This window comes from Vipera ursinii (assembly GCF_947247035.1).
Source record: "Vipera ursinii genome assembly, chromosome: 2".
In the NCBI taxonomy this organism is placed as follows: domain Eukaryota; kingdom Metazoa; phylum Chordata; class Lepidosauria; order Squamata; family Viperidae; genus Vipera; species Vipera ursinii.
The window spans coordinates 154,638,039-154,660,341 of record NC_139513.1 but is presented as its reverse complement, the minus strand read 5'-3'; the positions used below and the strand labels follow the sequence as shown (position 1 = coordinate 154,660,341).

The 22,303-nt window shown below is 40.4% G+C and overlaps 1 protein-coding gene across 6 annotated transcripts in view; it reads left to right on the top strand.

Moving 5' to 3' along the window:
- The window catches only part of STAC3 (SH3 and cysteine rich domain 3), a 31,413-nt gene extending 18,596 nt beyond the window's left edge, over positions 1 to 12,817 (top strand). For 4 of the 6 annotated variants that reach the window (XM_083355738.1, XM_083355741.1, XM_083355739.1 and 1 more), the window contains 8 exons: positions 1,464 to 1,524; positions 1,619 to 1,710; positions 2,577 to 2,643; positions 3,431 to 3,477; positions 4,836 to 4,927; positions 5,785 to 5,836; positions 7,183 to 7,332; positions 7,958 to 12,815. In XM_083355738.1, coding sequence (XP_083211864.1) covers positions 1,464 to 1,524; positions 1,619 to 1,710; positions 2,577 to 2,643; positions 3,431 to 3,477; positions 4,836 to 4,927; positions 5,785 to 5,836; positions 7,183 to 7,332; positions 7,958 to 8,056 — 660 coding nt within the window. In that variant the 3' untranslated portion in view covers positions 8,057 to 12,815. Of the gene's footprint in view, positions 1 to 1,463; positions 1,525 to 1,618; positions 1,711 to 2,576; positions 2,644 to 3,430; positions 3,478 to 4,835; positions 4,928 to 5,784; positions 5,837 to 7,182; positions 7,333 to 7,957 lie in introns of all 6 variants that reach the window. The other 2 variants (XR_014491626.1, XM_083355740.1) reach the window with 2 other exon arrangements.
- The last annotated feature ends 9,486 nt before the right edge of the window (positions 12,818 to 22,303 follow it).

The following is a 22,303-nucleotide window of genomic DNA, read 5'->3' as shown; positions in this document are numbered from 1 at the left end:
TGGCATTAATGGATCAATTTGTACATTGTAACCTTACTCATCAGCTCTGCTTGCCTTGAAGTCTCTAAAAGATTACATGAAAGAGCTGTCAATTTTATCTTGCATCATTTTTTTTCTTGCATTTGTATCCGGTGTTGTTGTTGGAACCTGATCCAAATCAACCCTGGGATCTACGGTGCTGCAAGAATTTTAAGTAGTGCACCTTGATTTAAGAGCTAGTTTGCTACACTTGTTCTACACGGATAAAATAATGCACAATCTGAATATCGATCTCTGGAAGTGACTATCTCAAATAGATGTATGTCATTGCTTCTCCATATGCCAGAATAAAAAGTAGAAATGTGCAGTCATTACAGTGTATATAAGGATTACATTATTTTTCAATTGGAAATTATTCTTGTGGGAGAAAAAGTACACTTATTGGCCCTACAATGGACTTTATACTTTTGAAAAATGGATTCTAATTCTTGGTGTAGATTCAGTGCATTGCTTTTGATAGATTGAAGCCACAATTCCCTAACTGCTGAACTGGAGGAGAGCAGTGGGTAAGCTAACAAATTACATAGTATTTTTGTATAATTAAAAGCTGAAGCTGCTAGTAACATATTCTCTATAAATAGTTTTATACTAAACGTTCAGCTATGAACATTTTTCACGTATTTGGAGGAGACCAAATGGTCCACCAGAAAATAGCTTTCCCACCCCCTTTTTTCCTAGTATTATAGGCAGTCATTTGGGCTTTGAGGTGCCATTTTTTTCTGTGACCTTAGCCAGTCAGGGATCACAGTGAATCAGATGACATAAATGAGAACAAACATAGCTGAGACACTCTTAGCTTAGAACAACAGCACAGGTCATGTGGGTGAAGCCAGTCAATTAGTTTCTCTTTAGCAGGTCTGATCAATAATTCCTGAATATTGAAATGCAAAAAAACAGCTGCAATCAGGGCTCTTCTCTTTCTAATTTGGGATTTCCCAATACTGTAGTCTCCATATTGCAGAAATCTTTTTCAAGTGCAACTCTTAAGTCTAAAAGAATAAAATACCCAGGGCTACTCTGCTTAAATTGACTAGAAGTAGGTATAATTTTTGTCCTAGAAAAGGGAAAAAAAATTAAACTATACTGAATACACACAATGAATTAATATTCCATGCATTTAATGACTTCCCATTTCCATCACCCTGAAAACTATAATAATAAAGTGTCAAGTTTGGGAAAGGCTTTAGAGGCTATTGCCAAAGCTTTGGGAGCGTTGGCATTTTTGATAAATCAGCAGAAGAATTCTTTTTGCATCTTATGAAAATGTTTGCTGCATGGTGTTATTTATAAAACAAGCATTAGACTAAGGCTAGAGATTCTTTTCAAGGATAATAGCTGCCTCTGTCACCAAGCTCCATCATTTGGGAGAAAAATAGGTCCCTTTTTTCCAATGTTCTTGACTGTGTATAATCTTTACTCTTCAGCCTCCAGGTTTCCGCCGTGCTTACAGCTCTCCGTTGTACAGTGCCCAACAACTCTCAGGTGGTAAGTCAGCCATCCAGTAGAACTTTAACTCTTGGTCACCCATCCTCAGAAACACCTTTGTAACCTTTATAACTTTTTTGTGTTCATTTCACAGCTAGCCGAAATGATCCTGTCTTCGATACCCTACGGTCAGGTGTCATCATGGCAAACAAGGAGCGCAAGAAAGGGCAGGATAACAAAAAAAATGTAGGATGCCAGTGTGACAAAACATCACAACATAAAAGGGTGGTGCATAAGAGGCTATCCGAGCTGGAATAATGGATGAAGATAGAAGTAATTCTAAAGTTAACATTGGCAACATGTAGCATTCCAGATAGATAATCTAGACTACAACTCTCCATTACTCATATTGGCTGGGAGTGTTGTGAGTCTTAGCCCCAGTGAAATCTGGAGGGCTATATTTTCATCACCTTCATTTAAAGTACTTAAAATATTCAATGATTCCTCTCCTTAAGTTCATGTTACAAGGCACTAATCTGCCATCCAGAATCTCTTGACGCTGGGAACTCTGCCTTCTACCGTACCATTGAACTTGTATCATTGTATTCAGAAACAAAGGATGTGCATCCTATGGCAGACCTTTTCCATAGTACCTCTGCACTATGGAATAAATTGCTTCTATAGATAACCTTGGGTTCTACCTTTCTGTGACTTCAGAAGATGTTCAAAACCACTCATTTCTATTAGGCCTGTGCCCCTAGGCCAGGGGTAGGTAGGCAACCTTGGCTCTTTTATGACTCATGGACTTCAACTCCCAGAATTCCTGAGGCTCTTTTATGACTCATGGACTTCAACTCCCAGAATTCCTGAGTCAGCTATACTAAGTCAGGAATTCTGGGAATTGAAGTCCATGAGTTATAAAAGAGCCGAGGTTGCCTACCCCTGGCCTAGGCAATCATCTAGTCTCAGGTTTGAAGTTTAGTGTAGGTAAAGGATAGGAGTTGGTCAGTATTGTATTTAATTTGTGCACCGCCCTAAGTTTATTGATTGAGGTGGCATATAAATATTGTCAAATAAATATTTCCTGATATATTTTCCTTCCTACATTTTAGCCTTTGGCTGCCATGATGGAAGAAGAAACAGAAGCCCCCAAACCAGAAAGTGACAAACCAGAGGGAGGTAAGTGTTAACAGGCTTCAGAAAATCTATTGTCTTTGGGATCCAGAGTCCAAATATTTGTAAAGCAAATGTTGTTCAAATAAACAAAGTGCAAAAGAAGCAAGAAGATCGCTGAAAAGAAAGGAAACCCTGGTGCCCACAAATTCAAACCTTTTGCCATGTGCCATCTCAGGAGAGGCAACTGATAGCTCTCCAGATGTTGCTCAACTGTAGCCAGGTGTGATTCTGCTTACGTTTTTGAGTGAAGTTCACCTAGGTCAGGGGTAGGCAACCATGGCTCTTTTATGACTCCTGGACTTCAACTCCCAGAATTCCTGAGCTAGCCTTGCTCAGCTTGGAAACCTCTCCCTTTCCCCTCAGGGTGGCTGGCTCAGGAATTCTGGGAGTTGAAGTCCAGGAGTCATAAAAGAGCCAAGGTTGCCTACCCCAACCTAGGTGCTGCCTGTTGGCCAAGCTTTATATTTTAACTAGAAAATGCAAATATAACACTGAAATGAATGCAATGAATCAAGCTCTCACACCCATACAAAAGAACAGCTAAAGTTGTGACTGCTATGAGCAGGGAAAGCCAGGCAGACTAATACAGGAAAAGCAGAGATGGAGGGTGGGTGTTAATTTATGAATAACTTCCTTTTTAGGCCTAGAGGGGGGAAAAAACCTAGGAAAATGGTGGGATTTTATTTTCAATGCCCTGGGAGAAGGGAACCTGTCTGAATTCTGCTTTCCTCCATATTTCATCCCATCTGAATGTAGATTTTGTTTGCTTGCTTGTTTGTTTTGATTCCAGGAAATCCAGAAAGACAGAAAGCAGAGAAGAATACCCCGGATGACAAGGTGCTTGCCTCTTACTCTTGCATGGGAGAGGGGAAGAGGGAGAGAACGTGCTTGCCTGTTTCCAGATTGCACACCATGACTACATGCTTTCTTGTCTCCAAATCCTACAACAGGGGCCTTCAAACTTGGCCCTTTTATGACTTGTGGACTTCAACTCCCAGAATTCCTCAGGCAGGCATGCTGGCTGAGGAATTCTGGGAGTTGAAGTCTACAAGTCATAAAAGGGCCAAGTTTGAAGGCCCCTGTCCTACAAGTTTGTGATGCTGTTGCAAGTCACTTTTCTTCACCTGCTGCTCTGATTATTCAAATGGTCGCATGCTGGTTTTTCCCCCCCCTGCATTTTCTTTGTTCCTACACAATTCACATTAGTAGAAAGGGCTGCATGGTGGGGAAAAAATAGGAAAATGGTACATAGACAAGCCACTCAACTCATGTATATGTATTATCTCAAGGTCAGAATCTCAAGGTTGGAACTCAGTCTCTTGAGATTGAGCAAGTAAGCACAAACTCCCTGGGTGCTTGCTTTCTTTCCTAAGGCTTCAGATTCCCAGCAATCAGAGTCCACTAATCATCCGTCTACACTTAAAGAAGTTGACATACAATACATTTTGAGCATATGAACAGAATAGATTTCAGAAAGTCTACTCTCTGATTACCTCCATGTTTATGTATAATGTATAATGGAAGGGGATGGCTTTGTTACTACTTGTGCCAGATAACAAGGATTAGAAAGCCTCGCCTCAGTCCGCAGAAAGACCTATTGTCTGTTGAGGTGTAAGGTTCGATAGCAACAACATTTTGAACGGGTCAGCCCTAAGATCTTGCTTGGTACCCTGCTTTCCAAGAGGTGGATTAAATTCACTTTGGATACTCCTGGTCAGATAAAGACATTTATTTATACACCTATGAACAATCTGTTTTGATTCCTTGCCCATCCTGAGACTAATTTTATAGAGGATATCTATAGAAAGAGCTTGTGTTTTGCCAGCATTAAAGAACAAGAACATGAGTACCTGAGAGCAAAATAAACTAGGTAATATCGTCAATGCTTTACCCAAATTAGATAACTAGTATTACCTAGTTTGGTAATGAAACGTCTGCAAGAAAATCACAAAGCTCAGAGAGCATCAAGGAGCCCACAGTTCAACCCTGAGCTACACATATTCTCTTCTATCGTTGACCCTAGCATGACAGGATTACCCCAGTTATTACCTATACGTAAGTTTTTTGGGAAGCCCAAGGCTACAAATTAGCCTGGAAATCCAAGATCCATTCCTGAAGGCTATAGCTGCCACTTCCAGTCACCAAAAGTCATGTTTGACTTGAATGGACTTTACTTTTTTTCCTCTTTTGAACAGAGTAAGAAGCAGCAAACTGGGTTCCCACAGTCTCACTACTTTATTGCACTTTATCGCTTCAAAGCCTTGGAGAAGGATGACTTGGATTTCCAGTGAGTAGCAAAATTGTCTTGTTATTATTGATTAGAACATCACCAACCTCAGTTGTTAAACCACTGCTTTATAGAAACAAATCCCAACACAGAAGTGTCTAGGCTGAGTTTCTGATATATTTTGTTAAAGTCATGTCAGTAGAAGGGAGCGCAGCCTCCGGGCTTCAGAGACCGAGGAGTAACCTCTGGAGTAATATATGGAATTTGTAACCTATGGGGCATGGAGCTAAAATGTAACATATGAAGACAGTCTCTGAATAAGTCATTGATAACAAGAGATTTGGAACTCAAAGCTTCGCTGAGCTGGTTTTACATTAATGTAAAGAATAATGTGAGAATGCTGAGAACTCAAATAAAACATCAAGACATAATTTGTCTTGAAGGAAGTTTCCTTATTCAGGAATTCCAAAGCCCTCATTGCTATATCCCTCTTAATTTAGTGCCTGCATCTTATGCCAAACTGCTTTCACATGGCAGCTTCCTTATGTTGTTTTGTGGAAAAGGGCTGGGAGACAAATAAAAAGGGTTACCCTGTATGTAAATGTAGGTACAGGCAACAATAAATATAGAATCCTACCAATGGTTGCAAGATGGAGAAAAAAGAACAGAGTGTTTGTCAGGCTGCTGGATGGAGGTTCTGGTGCTCAGCTAAGACTTTGTACCACATTACCTTGATGAATTTGTGGTAGAACCATCAAGGAAGTATCGCAGGGGTGGGGGTGAGGTTGCCATCTTGGTCAGATATTCAGAACTGCGAAAGAAAGGATTAAATGCCAGAATCTCGGTGAGCACTCATGTTGTTCAGCAGCTCTGATTCACAACAGTATTTTCATCTTTGGGCCCTTGTTCTCTTTCAGCCCTGGGGACAAAATTGCAATTGTTGATGACTCCAATGAAGAATGGTGGCGGGTAAGTTTCTCTTTCAGGACTAAGCCTATTCATTCTGAAGAAAGTTCTTGATCTTTAAATTCTCAGGTTTTTAAATATCAGTGGTTAGCCACAAGCAAAATATTTGGGATTTCCTCTGTTACAGCTTTTACTATGCTATGGCATCCCAGCTGGAGTCTTCCTTCAGTGTGACTTGAGACACATTTGCATGACTTAACTAAACTTGGCGGAAAAAGGATTGCTCCCCTCCTCCCAAAAAATCAGTTACTGAGTGAAAACGAGAGGTGGGCAACCAATTAACGACCAGGGGGGTTGTATATTAGCACATAATTAAGAACAAGCATTTTAAAAAATAGAATCATGACACAAACATGTGAAATCCAGGACTTTCTGTGGTAGTTTCTTCCTAAGGGTTGGGAATAGGGTAAGTTGGAGTGGGGGGGGAGAAAGAGTTTGTTTGGGAACTCTGCTACAAATGTTTGGGTGTGTCCTGCTTCAACATTGTACGAAACTCTACAATTAGTTTTTGGCAGCTGCAGTCAGGGAAGGGTTAAAAATTAAATAATATCACGAAGGTGCCCAAGCAAAGGGCGGGGGGGGGGGACCTCAGAAGATCCTATTTCCACCTCCTTTGTACTATTATCTAAATCAGGGGTCTTCAAATTTGGCCCTATTATGTCTTGTGGACTTCAAGCCTGGCTGAGGAATTCTGGGAGTTGAAATCCACAATTCATAAAAGGGCCAAGTTTGAAGACCCCTGATCTAAATCATATGCCCTCCCCCACTTAAAAAAAATGTTTAGTCCAGTCTCTGACCCTCAATAGGCTGCCTACTGCACCACCAAATACATGAATCCATCCTCTGTCAATAAAATGTTATGAATTACAATGTTAAGAACTCTACATTTTCATGAAAGGATTCCAAGATATTATTAACATTAATTTTGTATTTTTCCTTTTGAAATATTTTCTTTTTAAAAATTAATTCATTTCCCCTCACAATATTTTTCAATGTCCCCCATTTAGAACATGTAAGTTACTTACTGTCCTGAAAATGGCTTAATGAGCAGCTTGCAAGGTTATTGATGTCAGTTTTGAGGGATGAGGATAATTAAAATATATCTTGTTGGCAAGAGCTAATGTTCCAAAATATTCGTTATTTGCCTCTTCCTCCTTTTTTAAAGAGCAAAAGTGTATTTATATGTTGAAGGAGAGAATCACTGCAAATTGCCAATTTTCCTCTCTGATTTTTTGGAACAAAACCCCCCCACTCGTGTTACTCCTGTCTTATTTCATGGTGATAGAATTGGGAAATTGGGGGGGGCAGGTTATTTCTTCATAAAGTAACTTCATGCATGAACCTCCTAGGGGAAGAAAATTGGGGAGCTTGGAGATAAAATTGGATACTTTCCACCAAACTTCATTATCCGAGTGCGTGCAGGAGAACGTGTGCATAAGGTCATGAGGTCCTTTGTGGGCAACAAAGAAATTGGTCAGATTACCTTAAAAAAGGATCAGGTACGTTTCTTTGAAGTATTTCATTCAGACATAAATAAATGCCCACACACACACACACACACACACTATTCTGAACAGCCAAAACAATGCTAACTTTAGTAATGTTTCCACCCTGAGCTGAAAGATCCCATTCACTGGAAAATTGCCACATATTTCCCCACAAATTGGTCTTATATCCCATGCTTTCTGGCAGACAATTTGAAAGTTAAGTAAACAAATGTTACAATGCAGTAATAGCTTCTCTTTTTTCCTGCCAATTCTTTCTGAAATGGAGGAGTGGGTTTTTTGTTTTCTGATAATTATCACATAAGCAAGAGCTAGGAGCAGAACAGTTTAAGGCACTCTAATCACTCTTAGATTTATACTGAGTATCTGGGGAATGTGAGGTACACGATCGTTATAAAACCCAACATTTTTTTTAACACTTCATCTAAATAACATTCAGCCCCTTAGCAATTGTAAGTTTTCTCTAACGTCTGGTCATGTGCTACTTACTAGTGGCTTCCACCCCCCCACCCCTCCCTTTCTCCTTCACTCCACATAAATTTTACAAGAACTCCTTCCTGGAAAAATGGCAATCTACTTGGGGATTCTGTCTCATCTAACTTCTCTTATCCATTTATAGATTGTGGTGCAGAAAGGAGAGGAGCTGAATGGGTATGTCAAAGTCTACACTGGCCGCAAAGTGGGGCTCTTTCCCGTGGACTTCTTGCAGGAGATCTGAGTTCCAACTCTGGCAATTCACAAGTGTTTCATAACCAAGGCCAGAGTGTTTAAGTGTTCATTACCAGCTGCCAACCAGCTTCTCTGCTAGGAAGCTGCGTTCTGCAGGTCTGCGGTCCAAGAACTAAGACATCACACGAGGAAGGCCTGTATTAGTGAGCCAGGATTCAAGGCCAAGAAGCATATCTTTCTGCCACCGGAGAGGACTCCGTGCTTCTCTTGAACTCTGCAGTTTGCTGCTGGCAGATTCCAGAACAGGCTCAGCCATTGTCCCTTTATGATCGTGTCATGGAGGGATGCGGCCAAAGCTGCTCTACTTCTTGTCTGCAAGGAAAGTAGTGATTGGACAGACTGATTGACCGAATTGACAATGAGTTACTGTTAGGTTGAACTAACATGTGAATGAATTTACTTCAGGATATGACTGTCCCTTTGCTGGCAGAGGGGGAGCCTGGCTCCTAGTTTACTTGGATGGCTTAGATTCAATTATGTTTTGCTAATATCTGTTACCCTTTTCTATCGCTCACTTGTCTATCTGTGCTGATATAAAGCAGCGAGTTTCTGGATTAATAGAGGAGAATATTGGTAGCTCAGGCTTGAAATGAGGCCTCCTCTGAGCTTGTTTTGTTTTTGTTTTTTTGCAGATATTTCATTACCCAAACTAGATAACATCATCAGTTGTAGCACTGATGATGTTACCTAGTTTGGGTAATGAAACATCTGCAAGAAAACAACCAAGCTCAGAAACCTCCAAGGACTCCTGAGTTTCTGTATTTGCTGTCAGTTGCTGGGAGGCTATGAAATTGTTCTGCTCCCTTTTAAATTGAACTGATACTTATATGACTCTTGTTATCCTCTTCCATTTTTTTTTTGGTGCCTTCAAATTATTGTTGATTCCTTGCAACTGCCTGGACTAGTCCCTGCATTTTACTTGGCAAGGTTTTTCAGAAGTAACTTGTCCTTGCCTGCTTCCTAGGGTGGAAAGAGAATCACTGGCCCAAGGTCACTCAGCTGGCTTCATGCCTAAAGTGGGACTAGAATTTACAGCCTCCTGGTACCTAGCCTGATGCTTTAACCCAGGGATCCTCAAACTTGGCCCTTTTATGACTTGTGGACTTCAACTCCCAGAATTCTTCAGCCAGGCACGCTGCCTAAGGAATTCTGGGAGTTGAAGTCCACAAGTCATAAAAGGGCCAAGTTGGAAGACCCCTGCTTTAACCAGTGCACCAAACTGGCTCTCGTCCTCTTCCACCACTTTCCTTCTATTGTGAAATTAGGGTTGGTCACACAGTAGCCAGATGTTTAGATTGCATTTTGCGTTTTTGTCCATCTATTGCATCTTTCCCAAGGACCTGGGACAGGCAGAGGTAATTGTTAAAAAAATATTAAGGGTATTGTTGCAATGTATGTCTGCCTTTTGCAATTGATGGTGATTTTGTCGATGTTGATGACATTCAACTGGTGCTCCAGATGTTTTGGAATTACGCCCAAGGCACCTGTTATTATTGTTACTATCTTTGCTTTCTTTTGCCAAAGTTGTTCTACATATATTTACAGGTCTTTATATTTTGTGATTTTCCTCTAGTTCTTTCTCTTCTCTTCTGCCATTTCCAGGTACTGCAATATCCACTATCCAGACTTCTTTGTCACTATTATTTTGCATTGTCCCCTTCTATATCCTCTTCTGCCTCTAGTTATGAAAGAGATCTGATGTGCTACATATTCTTATTTTAAGCAGCATTTCTGCTGCCGTGTCTTTGTTTGTTTATATGATATGAGCATGCAAAATTCCTAAAAGCTGGTGCTCAGTAAAGTGGGGAAACTGCTTGGTTATCAAAAGGCCACTGACTGATCTGTATCTTGCTCCCAGGATTTTGATGCAAAATGGAAAGAGGTCTAAACTCAAAATTCATGTGGAACAGACAAATCTTTAGTAAAGGGGGAGACGTGAAAGCAACGTTTCATTAGGTTGTATTTTTAACGTTTGAAGCTGCCTTACTGAACACTCTGTCTCATAAGGGACAGGAGAAAAAGCTCTTTTTCTCCTTTCTCAGATCACTGGAGGCAATTATTCAGGAGACCCTATAAATCAGGACAGCGGATTGGTTGCTTTCCAGGCATTTTGGATTACAATTGGACTATCATAAAGACAACATGGTCAATAGCCAAGGAATTATAGCTAGATACCTATCAAGTGATGCATATTAGTGTCCGGAATAGTATGTATATTCAGTTCATGATAGCTACAGCTCTTTACTTTATCCTCTCAGTTTTACTCTGCCTGTTCATACCTTGCAGAGTAATTCGTACATGCTCTTGTGCACAATTCTCATATGCTAGGAATTCCTTGTACACCGACGCATTCAAACTTGCGTTCACAAAAAGTCAAGCTCAATAAATTTGTGCTCATGTTTCCTAAATCTTGCTATCAACCCCCTTTACATCATACTTGGTTTTTATATGCATTTGGGTATCTGCATGTATAACTGCATGCGGTTTCATATCTCCTGTAAATCAGCAGGATGTTGCTAAGGTAGCAGTGCTGCCTGTTTCTCATTTTAGTGTTCTCATCCCAGGGCCCTATATCTGCAGTTTCCCTTGTGATTTCTATGCCTCTGTATTTATTGCAGACTGCACAACTACCAATTTAATATGTGTGATTTGTTTTCTGATTTTGATTTCTATTTCTATTTCTCTCTCTCTCTCTCTCTCTCTTCTGATTTTGCAGCCACATTACTTTTGTTTTATGCTTTCCTTGTATTTCATGGTTCATCCAATGTCTCCCAGATGAAGCTAACGCATCCACAAAATACTACTTATTAATTTGCTTTCCTGCCCAAATGGTACCAACTTTTTTCCTTTTAACCCAGCCCCACCATCATTGTTACTCTACAATTAGGTGTTATAGTTTTGGGAGCTAGTCTACTCTATTCAGCTACTACACAGCTTGTAATTTGAGCCAGCCCTGATGTGTTTCCAAATAGAGAATTGTAAAAATGAGTAATAATGTTTTGGACCTGGATTTCTGGATTTGCTACTTCTGGGCCCAGGTGGTGCAGACCCAAACTCCTATAATCCCATGTTTATGGAAACATGAACTAACTGCATCTCAATAGGGAAGCTTGAAATATCTTCATTAATAAGAAAAGATTGCTTAGCGAGAACAAAAAAATTCCTAATGTGTCTCAGAAGAAAAAAAAGGAAGTCAGCTAAATCAGGGATCCCCTACTATCGGGCCGTGGCCTATTTGGAACCGGGCTGTGTGAATGATGGGCTGGTGCACATGCACACAGCTTGAGTTGCAGGAGTAGTGGGCCAGGGCACATGTACACAAGCTCACAGCTCAACTTGTGCAAGTTGAGCTGCGCACACATGCATGTGCATGCTGGCCCGCACAAGTCAAGCAGCATGCATGCATACTGGCCTGCTGTGCATGCGGACCGGTTCCCCTCTCCCCCCTCCTCCCGCCGGGCTGCCAAGCCACAATGGTTGGGGCTGCTGACCTAAATATATACCTAAAATATCACACTAGGGATTAATGGTTGATCATTTCATGTTAAAGTCTAAAGAACAAGGCAGAAGGGTTCTACAGCTGTCATTAGTATTAATACATTTCAGATAATTTAGGTATTATCTGAGGCTAATGAGCAATCTCTTTTCTTTTCCTTCCATACTACTTCACAATTCACTTTTGAGTTGGCAAGGCAGGACAGGGCATCTACCACAGCAAAGTATTACTAGCTACCTGGTCTGTTAACGAAAGTGTTTTCCATCAGTCTCCTGCTGCACTGGAAATCTGTATATTTTTATTTTCGGGGCAGCTGGCTGTGTATCTGTTACATTTCTACTTCGTCCAAGGATTTCAGAGACAAAGGACAAAGAGAAGAAAAAGTTAGGATATAGGAATAATTTGCACTTCTTAGGATATATGTACAGGAAGTGTTTGCACAAATAAGATGATTTTAAGCAAAAGAAGAAATAATGTAGAAGAATACGAAACGTTTTTGACTATATATCTCCAGCTGTCTGTCTAGAGCCATTTAGAATTGCATCAGTGGGTAATCAGGAAACTGACAGCTAAGATGGAATTAAGTTGACCAAGGAATACAAATTGAGGATACTTCTGTCTACCACTCTATAATTAATGCAAAATATCTATACCATATTGTTTCTTATCTCTTTGGATTTGAAGGATTACAACATAATAATAGAGTAAGGATAGATGAAAAAAATCAGTGTTTTGGATATGGATTTGAAACATCTGTTCAGAGACTTGTGCCTCCTATAGGAATTTTCAAAGAAATGTTCTCTCTCTCTCTCTCTCTCTCTCTCTCTCTCTCTCTCTCTCTCTCTCTCTCTCTGTGTGTGTGTGTGTGTGTGTGTGTGTGTGTGTGTGTGTTTGAGTCAATGCACTGTACAAGCAGAAAAATTTGGTGTCTAGAGTAGAATGCAACCTGCTGAGAATTCTGATCATTGTTTATTAAAACCTCAAATGGAAATGAGGCTGAACAAGAATGTCATATGATGGATCTGTAATATGCTTAATTCCAAAAATAAAATATGCAAAAGCAGTAAACAAATGTAGAAGTTGACATAAGTTCACCTACAAAACTTTTGCTTTGTTAAAAGAGTTTGATTTTTTGGTGATAAAAATATGCATAGTCCTGGATACAGTCTTCATACTTTTTTTTAAATCCCATTTATATGCCGCCCTTCTCCGAAGACTCAGGGCGGCTTACAATCTAAGCACAAATCAATGTGCTTAGCAATAGCCTTCATTCTATGTATATGCCTGCTTATTAGGGCTTTCGCCCCCCCTAAGCGGCATTATTACTTTTGATATATGAGGCTTCGCAAAGCAAAGGATTTTCAATAGCTTATGTATTAGCTTTGGTGGGTTGGATTTGAGCATGCTGTAATCCTTAGAGCCATCTTCACCAATCTTCTTCTGCCTGGATGTGTTTGGACTACAAGTTCCAGAATCCTCAACTAACAGGGATAACTGCTGGATGGGAATTTTGGAGGCTATAGCGTCCAGCAGCTTTCCCCAGTCTTGATATCCATCATATGTATTGACTTCATTTCCCAGAATACCTAATTTCTATGGCTACTCTGGGAATTCTGGGAGTTGAAGCCTACTTTGTGGGAGAAACCATGACTGCAGAAGGCTGGTATAGGCTCCTTCCCTCCTTTCTTGGCTGCATTTATTTTTGGCATGCCACCTGCTTCGTCTTGCCTAGTAGAAACAGTCCAGCCAGAAGCTGTAACCCTGATTGGAATGTGTAACTGAAGATCTTGATCGGAAACTGGAGCCCTGCCCAGGGGCTGCCATATAAAGGAGGAAAGGAGACAGGTGCCGTCATGTGGCATGTCTGTTTTTCCCCACAGAATAAATAACCGGACAATTCATGGGCCAAAAGTTTAAAGGGGAAGCAATAAGCAAGTTTTCCATCCCCCTTCCCTCTCAATTTAATTCTAAATCTACAGCTGCCTGGTTGCCTATATGGTGACCATAGTTAAGCCAGGAAAACAACTGAACAGTGACCAGAAGAGAAGACTTAAAGTAGGAGGTGTCATATAAACGTATACCTCAAGGGGGCACTCATACCCTTCAGGACTTTTCCATTAAGATTTGCAGGACCCTGCTTTTCACATCTTCCCTGCTTGCTCTCATTTCTCCAATGTTAAACCTATTGAACTGTCTGCCCTATCTTATTCAGGGGCCAACAATCTGGGCAAGCAGGCAAGATCCTTTGGTATGTGTCCCTTTATCATGGCTGTGAAAATCTTAAAAACAGGAGGAAGGAAGGGGTTGCATGAAAACAGGAAGAAATGAAAGGTTCTTGGGAATTGCCCTCAAACTACAGACACAAGGGTCAGCCTTTCAGATTCTTCTCTGTGTTTTGTGTATATATTTTAAAAATAAATAAATGAATGAGGATCAAAAGGGCTCATTGCTTCAGCAAAAGAATGAAGTCTGTTTCATAAACTCTTCCCAACCCCAGGGTGAAGCTTAAATTGAGCTCGGGAGCAAAACTTCTCAGGACCCTCCTTTTTTTAACAAAACAAAACAACAACGACAAAACAAGTCACACACCCAAAGGCTATGGAATAGGAATTATTTTCTCAATTGTTATTTCATGACAATTTTCTGGCTGCAGTCTTTGAAAAATAAATCTTTCTGGGGGAAAAACGCTACATTTTCCACCAGGTTTTGCAGCCTGATCTTCTTGTTATTGTTACTGCTTAATCCTTTCACACTTCTGATTAAAGAAGGGTGAAGGAAGCATCCCCAACTGGGCCACCCTTTTGTAGAAAGTCTGGGCATGAATTAAGGGTTGAAAACAAAGATTTGACAAGCTATTAACCGAAGTTTGTAGGACTACAACTTGTCACACCAGATAAACCTTATCAGACACCTACTGTGGTTTTTTAGCTTCTTGAAATTTCCTTGTAATCAGAGGCAGATGCAGGCAATGAGAAACAGGAAGCTTTTTATGCCCTGACAGAATAATAGAGGCACCTTATATTGGGTAAGTGAGTTGATTAGATTGAATCAACCCCAATTTGTCCAGGTCTGGATGGGTGTTAGCAAACAGGTGTGGAGAGGAGTATAGCTGCAAGAGAAAACAGAACAGACACCACCTCTGAACAGGCAGTTATTCAGCATTGTGGCTGAATTTCACTAAGTTTCAGGGACAGAAGTGTTTTAATCATAGCCAATTTTTTTCTCCCAAACTTACCCTTTCACCACTGGGTAAGTGAGACTAGAGGAAATCTAATCCTATGTTTTAAGAACTAAGTATCTTGATATCATAATGGTGCTCTATATTTTACCTTCTCTACCCTCAGTGTATACCCCGGGCAACGTATTTTATAAACATATGTACCATATTGTCCCTCTATTTCCTGTTGAAATATGGAGCACATAAAAAGAAATAATAGTATAACAAAGAAATTAAAGGCTTACTATGAAAAAGAAAAATACCTAACCCTAATCCTACTTCCTGCCAACATTATCTGTTATATTTCTCCATATTTTCTATCTTGGCAACCCATTTTCTTGCTTTCATACCTTGCTCCGTCTATTGCCTTCCATACTTTAGACTTCTCACTTCTCTCTTTTTCAGAGTGTCATCAGCTCCATCCAATCCTAACTTTCCCTTTTCTTGATCTAGTCAAGAATATATTCGATTTGCAGTTCAATTCTCATTCATTTGCCCTACGTGAATGGATGACCAAACCACCTCCAGGCTTCATTCATTCATAGCGGTCATTCACATTTACATCCAGTCATTCCTCGCTCTGTTTGATTTACCACGTGCACCTATAAGTACCACTAGGTTTAATTTCCTTTTTATTTCTCCTAACTTACTGAACTCTTGTTTTCATATAACAAAATAGGCAAAGCACAGTCATTTTTGCTTCCTTTAATTCTCACAGCAATCCTCGCAACAGACCTTCCCACCATATTTACACATTTTAATACTTCTCTATCCATTTTCCCATCTTTGGTAAACATTCTTTCAAAGTATTAAGTTCTAGTTTTCTCTCCGTTTTCCCTATCAGACATAACTACCTCGATCATTTCTCTATTAATTTCAGATCCATGTTCTCTTTGCATCATATGAGCAACCTGACATTACTGCAATTCATTGGGGTTCTCAACCAAAACCCCAGCATCCTCTACATAGAAAAATATATGTACACTCAACTACCTAAACCAACACATCTCTAACAACACAAGCACCCCTTATATACAGTAGTTATCCATACCCAAGAGATATCACAAATCTTCGTGCTACCTTCTGTTCAGCATTAAACCAATTGATAAGCCTTCATTCTCACAAATGCCTTATTTCCTTCATACACTGCTCCTGGGATATTGAGCAAGAGCCTTCAGCTCCATATTCTAAAATTAAAGTATTTACAAATTGTAATAACCAATTCTACAAGGTTAAGGATTCAGGTTCTCTTCACAGCCCCTTCAAGCAAAAAAGCCTGCCTGAAATCCTGGATAGAAGAATGTTCAGGACTTTGAATCCAATTGAAAAAGGTACTTCAGAGGTCAAAGGGACACACACATAGTATCTATCTGCAACATTGCACCTGTTCTTAAAACAGGCCATTCTTTTTCTGGGACCATCAGGTAGCTGTAAAGGACTCTAGCAAAAGACATAGCTGCTTTAAAGGGTTGCTGTGTTTGTGCTCTGAAGTCCCTTTTTGGAATCAAATCTGAAGCACTTGCAGCTTTATTAGATAACTATTATCACTCCAGGTAGAGAAACAGCAACAAAACTAAATGGACCAGGATGTAACATGGTTTAAAAACCAGCTTCTCTTGTTCTCTTGAACATCTATGGAACTTTTTTATTTTAAGTTTCTTATTAGTTATTATTGGGGAGGGAGGGGGGAAATATGACCGATGCTTGAAATCTTCATTGTCAAAAAATATTGGATACCATAGTTTGGTTTTATAATGTCTCAATTTCCCGGAAGGGTGCAAGGTTTCAGGGTAATCCAGAGTTCTTTAGATTTGACTTCCATTGCAGACATTGGAGCTTATACTACGTATCCAAATTGGAGACAAATGAAAAGAAGCAGTATACTTCCCTTCCTCTAGGCAGACAACAGATCTATAACTTCCACAGATTTCCAGAGAGAACTGTTCAGTCCTCATCTAATGCTCTCTCACACTAGGGGGTCACACCTCCTGAGCTCCAGTAGCTTTCTCTGTTAAAAAACCTGCAGAGGAAACTCCTATTCTTTCACAGTCGTTAGAAGTAAAAGGAATAAAAGTATTATTCAGAAATTTCTAATGAGTCTAAAAGGTTGAAGCAGAAGCCAACTGAAGATCAGAATTAATATTTTATCTAAGTATTGACAAGTACAAATGTGAAAAGCAGAAGTTACAAATTGTAAGAGGAAATATCGAAACAACTATAGGAGACGGACTGTGGTAATAGAAAATTAGATGGTGAAAGATAGGTTATGGACAAAGGGGCTTCCTGGAACATGGGAAGGACAGTGGTTTTAGGTGGTCCCGATAGTTTATTGGATGATTAGGGAAGGGGTGTTGGGTGCGATAGGGGAGGGGGGAATCTGCGTAGGAGATAGGATATAAAAATGTGTCAAACAGCTCTGTAAGGTGTGGCTGAACTCCTGTGTGTTTCAGTCCACCAAGCCTTTGCAAATGCTTATTTTGAAATAAAACTTTGTTGCTGGAATTCCAAGTGAGTTTGTTTTGTTTTGGATCTTGAGCCACGTTCCAAACAGAAGAAATATCTATTGTACCAGCTATTAAAAAGTTAGAGCAAAACATGTGTTCTGATGAACATTTGGGGCGGGGATTTCTTCAGTATTTGGAAAGCAAGGACTGAAGAAAACAACAAGATAGCTAAAGACACAGCGCATAAACTGAGAGTGGCTTCAAACGTTTCCTGACAAATGGCTTGTAACAGGAAGCCAAACAGCACATTTCCAGTTTTTGATGGGACCACTAAAAGCCACTCCTCATATCAGTCCCCTAGCCTGCCTTTTATTATTTATTTTTATTATACAGTGTTAGCAAGGAAAGAAAGCCAGCAGTCATGTAAGGTCTGTGTTTCAAAATATTTTCCAGTTCCCAAAGCCTGTCTACATGAACTTGTTATCTTGTTATCTCTGGATCTGACCGTATCTACCACCATGCTACATCCTGAGATACCTCTGATGCAAGATTTCCTGACGGTACAGCCCAGATGAAGCCCCACACAGCACATCCAGTGCAAAGGGAGCTTAAAACGTTCGGGCTGGCCTTTAGGGAGCATTAGGCATATTCAAGGAATTAAATAGATATTTTTTCATCTCACAATACTTCAAGGCACGGGTGTCAAACTCGCCACGTCACGGGATGTGGCGCGAAGTATCATGGCTCTTTTTGCATTGCCGGCAATGGGGTGGGCGGGGCTTCAGTATGATGAAACCGGCCTGCGGGCTGGCAGGTTGACACCCCTGCGTTTAAGGCGTCCATTTCATCATTAAATTATATTTGTCAACAGATTGATTTTTCCTGATTGTAAGAATAAAGGGGAAAATTGATACCTTCAACTTGTGTCTGTATAAAGTTCAGACATATTCTGACCTCACGTCACGGAAATGCTGAAAAAACTTTTTGAGTATTCGAATTCTTTTTGTGATCAGAACAGAAATAGCCTATTCCACTTTTCAGCCATTAGATGGCGAGCAAGACCCTCCCAATATTTTTCAGACTCCAGACATGTTAGCATAGGTCACTCCTTGTGGGGCTGAGGTCCAATCTGTAGGAACAGGGAAGGAAGGGACCTGCTTAATTCTTGACTCCAAGTGGAATTATTTAATTGCAATGTCTTTGTTTAAAATTGCCAAAATTATGAAGTGAGGATTCATTGAGCAGAAGGAGAAGGAGGGACAGGATGCAGTCCCAGCTTTTCTATTTTCTTGTCCAGGTTCTAGGTTTTTTTCTTTCACTTGCTGTGGGGCACAACTAGAATTTCTCACTGCAATAGAGAGATGGGCAGACCCTTTTAAAAGTCTGACCATATTTCATCCTGGCTCTAGGATAAGCACTGTGACATGGCAAACCCACTTACTTGATTGTTTTCATCACAGTCACACAGGAATGTTTCCCTAAATGGTGTGAAGCCAAAGACATTTGTATCACATTGAGAGTGGCCTGGTGACATGCTCTTGGTCACTAATGTGGAATGCCCTAAGCCAGAGAAGGGTTCAATTGAGATCCAGCTATCCCTAGTCTTGGTTGAGATTAAAAAAATCACTACAAGATAATAACCCCCTTTCCTCTGTAGGGATTAATTGATTCAACTCAGTCCTCAGACTGAGCATTGCCTCATTGCCTCTTTAAGAAAGCCTATCTCTGTCTCCGGAGTAGGCTTGCAGAGAGAGAAGGAAGGAGAGGGAGAGAGAGGCGAGAATATATAGGGGTTGGGAAAGGTTTGCCTCTTGTCAAGTCCATCCACGGTGGCACAAATCCTGCCACTACTTATCCATCCCCTCAGGAAAAATAGGCAAGAATTGGGCACTAAAGTAACAGCTTCCCAGCTTATATATATATATATATATATATATATATATATATATATATATATATATATATATATATATATATATATATATATATACACACACACACACACATATATATATGTGTGTGTGTGTGTGTGTGTGTGTGTGTGTGTGTAAATTTTAGATTGCTAACAAGGAATTAAAGGGAGTTTGAAATGCATATCAGTCTCCCTTTAATTCTTTGTTAGCAATCTAAAATTTACACAAATATGAGCTTATATATATATATATATATATATATATATATATATATATATATATATATATATATATATATATTGTTGTTAGCTGCGAAGTCGTGTCTGACCCATCGCGACCCTATGGACAACATTCCTCCAGGCCTTCCTGTCCTCTACCATCTTCTGGAGTCCATTTAAGCTCACGCCTACTGCTTCAGTGACTCCATCCAGCCACCTCATTCTCTGTCGTCCCCTTCTTCTATTGCCCTCGATCTTTCCCAGCATTAGGCTTTTCTCCAGTGAGTCCTTCCTTCTCATTAGGTGGCCAAAGTATTTGAGTTTTAGCTTCAGGATCTGGCCTTCTAAAGAGCAGTCGGGATTGATCTCCTCTAGGACTGACCGGTTTGATCGCCTTGCAGTCCAAGGGACTCGCAGGAGTCTTCTCCAGCACCATAGTTCAAAGGCCTCAATTCTTTGGCGCTCAGCCTTTCTTATGGTCCAACTTTCACTGCCATACATTGCAACTGGGAAGACCATAGCCTTGACTATACGCACTTTTGTTGACAGGGTGATGTCTGCTTTTTAGTGTGCTGTCTAGATTTGCCATGGCTTTCCTCCCCAGGAGCAAGCGTCTTTTAATTTCTTGGCTACAGTCCCCATCTGCAGTGATCTTGGAGCCCAGGAAAATAAAATCTGTCACTACCTCCATTTCTTCCCCATCTATTTGCCAGGAATTGAGAGGGCCAGATGCCATGATCTTGGTTTTCTTAATGTTAAGTTTCAACCCAAGTTTTGCACTCTCCTTCTTCACCCGCAACAAGAGGCTCTTTAGTTCTTCTTCACTTTCTGCCATTAGAGTGGTATCATCTGCGTATCTTAGGTTGTTGATATTTCTTCCGGCAATCTTAATTCCAACTTTTGATTCATCTAGCCCTGCCTTTCTCATGATATGCTCTGCATATAAGTTAAATAGGCAGGGCGACAGTATACAGCCTTGCCGGACTCCTTTCCCAATTTTGAACCAATCAGTGGTTCCATGTCCAGTTCTCACTGTTGCTTCTTGACCTGCATATAGGTTTCTCAAGAGACAAATAAGATGGTCTGGTACTCCCATCTCTTTAAGAACTTGCCACAGTTTGTTATGATCCACACAATCAAAGGCTTTAGCATAGTCAATGAAGCAGAAGTAGATGTTTTTCTGGAATTCCCTAGCTTTCTCCATGATCCAGCGTATGTTGGCAATTTGATCTCTAGTTCCTCTGCCTCTTCGAAATCCTGCCTGTACTTCTGGTAGTTCTCGATCCACATACTGCTGAAGTCTAGCTTGTAGGATTTTAAGCATGACTTTACTAGCATGAGAAATGAGTGCAATGGTGCGATAGTTTGAACATTCTTTGGCACTGCCTTTCTTTGGAATTGGAATGTAAACTGATCTTTTCCAATCCTGTGGCCACTGTTGAGTTTTCCAAATTTGCTGGCAAATTGAGTGTAGCACTTTTACTGCATTGTCTTTTAAGATTTTGAATAGCTCAGCTGGAATACTGTCACCTCCACTAGCTTTGTTGTTGCTCAGCTTTTCTAAGGCCCACTTCACTTCACATTCTAGGATGTCTGGCTCGAGGTCAGTGACCACCTCATTGTGATTATCTGGGACGTTAAGCTCATTCTTGTATAGTTCTTCTGTGTAATTTTGCCACCTCTTCTTAATCTCTTCTGCCTCTGTTAGGTCCCTGCCATTTTGGTCCTTTATCATGCCCATTTTTGCATTAAACGTTCCCTTCATCTCTCCAATTTTCTTGAAAAGATCTCTGGTCCTCCCTATTCTATTGTTTTCTTCTATTTCTTTGCACTGTTCATTTAAGAAGGCATTCTTATCTCTTCTAGCTATTCTCTGGAATTCTGCATTCAATTGGGCATATCTATGTTTTTCTCCCTTGCCTTTCGCTTCCCTCCTTTCCTCAGCTATTTGCAAAGCTTCCTCAGACAGCCATTTTGCTTTCTTGCATTTCTTTTTCTTTGGGATGGTTTTGGTTGCTACCTGTTGTACAATGTCGCGAACCTCTGTCCATAGTTCTTCAGGCACTCTGTCTATCAGATCTAATTCCTTAAATCTATTTGTCACCTCTACTGTATATTCAACAGGGATATGATTTAATTCATACCTGAGTGGCCTAGTGCTTTTCCCTACTTTCTTCAGTTTAAGCCTAAACTTTGCAAGGAGAAGCTCATGGTCTGAGCCACAGTCAACTCCTGGTCTTGTTTTTACTGACTGTATAGAGCTTCTCCATCTTTGGCTGCAGAGCATATAGTCAATCTGATTTCTGTGTTGACCGTCTGGTGATGTCCATGTGTAGAGCCGTCTCTTGGGTTGTTGGAAAAGAGTGTTTGCTATGACCATCGTATTCTCTTGACAAAATTCTATCAGCCTGTGCCCTGCTTCATTTTGTACTCCAAGGCCAAACTTGCCTGTTATTCCAGTTATCTTTTGGCTTCCTACTTTAGCATTCCAATCCCCCATGATGATAAGGACATCATTTTTGGGTGTTAGTTCTATAAGGTGCTGTAGGGCTTCATAGAACCGGTCAATTTCTTCCTCTTCAGCACTGGTGGTTGGGGCATAGACTTGGACTACTGTGATATTGAATGGTTTGCCTTGGATTCGAACTGAGATCATTCTGTCATTTTGAGGATTGTATCCCAGTATTGCTTTTCCTACTCTTTTATTGACTATGAAGGCTACTGCATTTCTTCTGAGGGATTCTTGCCCGCAGTAGTATACCTGATGGTCATCTGAATTAAATTCACCCATTCCTGTCCATTTTAGTTCGCTGATACCTAAGATGTCGATGTTCAGTCTTGTCATCTCTTGTTTGACCACGTCCAACTTTCCTTGATTCATGGATCTTACATTCCAGGTTCCTATGGAGAAAAAATCTTTACAGCATCGGACTTTCCTTTCACCACCA